General features: G+C 46.3%; 1 protein-coding gene across 1 annotated transcript in view; it reads right to left on the bottom strand.

The window, feature by feature from the left end:
* Positions 1-2,500, bottom strand: part of LOC119579285 (serine proteinase stubble-like) — a 5,252-nt gene that overhangs the window by 1,605 nt on the left and 1,147 nt on the right. The window contains exons 2-5 of the mRNA XM_037927043.1: positions 2,139-2,389; positions 1,231-1,812; positions 347-807; positions 1-183 (exon numbers count right to left, since the gene is read on the bottom strand). The exon at positions 1-183 is cut by the window's left edge and continues 73 nt beyond it. Of these exons, the coding sequence (XP_037782971.1) occupies positions 1-183; positions 347-807; positions 1,231-1,812; positions 2,139-2,389 (1,477 nt within the window). The remainder of the gene's footprint in view (positions 184-346; positions 808-1,230; positions 1,813-2,138; positions 2,390-2,500) is intronic.

Consider the following 2,500-nt stretch of genomic DNA (forward strand, 5'->3'; position numbering starts at 1 on the left):
CGGGTGCGCTGCAGTGCTGCCTCGCACTGGTGGTGGGAGATGATGGGCAACTCCACCTCCTTCAGGATAGTTTGGTACTTCCCTCCGTTCCCGAAGGCGTCCTTACCCCAACCGGTGGACTGACACCTGTGTCCCACGAAGGTGCTGTGGGCGTCCGGGAGACACACGGGCGAGATGTGGGGGCTGTGGGTGGAAGGAGAAATGATGAAATGAGTCGTGGAAATGTTGAATTAGATTCTATAGGTCATTTCGTTCGTTGAATAATGCGCCTTAGGGAAATTACATATTAGAATTCTGTTTTACAGAACACAGTTGCTGAATCTGTTAAAAAGTTTCCTTGACTCACTTGGACGAGAAGTCAACGCTGCGTTCTAGCGTGATAATTGCGATATCGTTGATGAGACTGCCGGCGTAATACTGCGGGTGGACGAGGGCGCTAACGGCCCTGAGTTCGATGTGGCTGAAGAACTCGGTCTTGGCGCGGACGTCCCACTCGCCCAGGCGAACTCTCACGTCGTGTGCGCGCAGGTTACTAACGCAGTGAGCGGCGGTGAGCACGTGGCGAGCGCCGATGAGCGTCGCGCCGCACACGTACACACTATGGCCGTTCTCGTCCTTCAGGATGGCCGCCTGCCACGGGTATTCACCGAACTCCGTGTCGCCGTTCTCCAGGATCGGGGTCTTGATGCGTCCGAGGAGCCCGGCGGAGTGACGCCGACCGCACTCAACGGGCGGGTCGAACACGGGGTTGCGGCAACACACGAGGCCGAGGCCGCAGCCGCTCAGGCCAGGCAGGTAACTTCGGCGCTTTTGTGGGAAAATAAAGAGAGCAAGTTGAGTTTACGTCACTTTTAAAGTTTTTTTTAAGAATTAGATAAAACACTAATATATATATATATATATATATATATATATATATATATATATATATATATATATATATATATATATATATATATATATAATATATATATATATATATATATATATATATATATATATATATATATATATATATATATATATATATGCAATGTTCAACTGATAGTTTGTATGTAAAGTATATAACATAGATCATACTCATGATTTAATTAGAGGAAATGGAAACATGATTTGTCTGAATTCCATATTATGTTACTCATTATCCGTTAACAGAGCGGAAAATGCTTAAATTTATTATGACGCAGATTAACGCATCTGACTCAAAACAACTCGTTCCTCTCATCTCACCTCCGGGATGCCTGTGCCATTGACAGAACCTTCCAGAAGCGCCCTCTTAGTCCGCGACTCGTTTTCCTCCTCTTCGGTGGTCGGGTAGACGATCCTGTGCTCCTCGCCCTCGGCATCGGTGCTGTTGGAGAGGATCCCCGAGAAGGGCAGGCGCGAGCGGGGGTCGATGAGGGACGAAGGATCCACTTGCTGTGGGTCGTTGCTCCTCGGAACGACGTCGAGGGTGGCGCAGAAGGAGGGATGAACGCATTGGCACTCTTCTCCGTACCAAGGGCGCTGGGTAGGTCTGTGATGTGGCGGTTGGGGCGGGGCACCAACGCCTACGCCCACGCTAGCGCCCGGGTTGTGGTGGATGTGGGTGTGGGTGTGAATGTGCTGCACCACAGGGGTCGGGGTGTAATGGGGGGTGGGGGTCGGGGTGTAATAGTGGGCAGGGGTTGGAGGTGGAGCAGTGTAGTGAGGTTTTGAGGGTGGTGGGCGGTAGTGGTTGGGCTGGTGGCTGCCGTGTGAGGGCGTGAACGATGGCTGGAAAGGCCGCTGGTACTGGCCTCCATGTGGAACTTTTGGCGGTTTGGGTGGACACTGTCAAAATTGTAGAAATGAAAATTATGTGAGATAAGAAAAAAAAATATACACACACACACACACACACACACACACACACACACACACACAATATATATATATATATATATATATATGTATATAATATAATTATATATATATATATATATATATATATATATATATATATATATATACATATATATAAAAACTATATATATATATATATATATATATATATATATATATATATATATATATATATATATATATATATATATATATATATAACATGAATAATATGAAGCAATATTTCTCGTTAAAGTAAAGTATGAACCATTTACATTTAACCCAATTCCGATGGCACACAGGTTGAAGAACCTCGGGTGAAGCTCTTCATCCCCGGTATCAAGGGCTTTCGAACTGCTCTCCGAAGTCCCCTGAAGAGGCCCGGTCACCCTCGGTGTCCTTGAAGTCTCATCGGCAGGGGCATCTGGGGCGGCAGGGGCGGCTGGGGCAGGATCAGGGTCATCAGAACCCCATGACCAGTTCTGGCCGTGCACTGCCGTGATCGCCAGCAGCACCAAGCACGTTGCTTCATTGTTAAAGGGTTGAAAGCGTATTAGATTTGCGTTTTACCCACAGTCTCCATTTCTTTTCATAAGCAGAAACCAGAATAGACTAAAGAAATATATTCATCAACAGT

Source organism: Penaeus monodon, chromosome 12 (genome assembly GCF_015228065.2).
Source record: "Penaeus monodon isolate SGIC_2016 chromosome 12, NSTDA_Pmon_1, whole genome shotgun sequence".
Lineage (NCBI taxonomy): Eukaryota > Metazoa > Arthropoda > Malacostraca > Decapoda > Penaeidae > Penaeus > Penaeus monodon.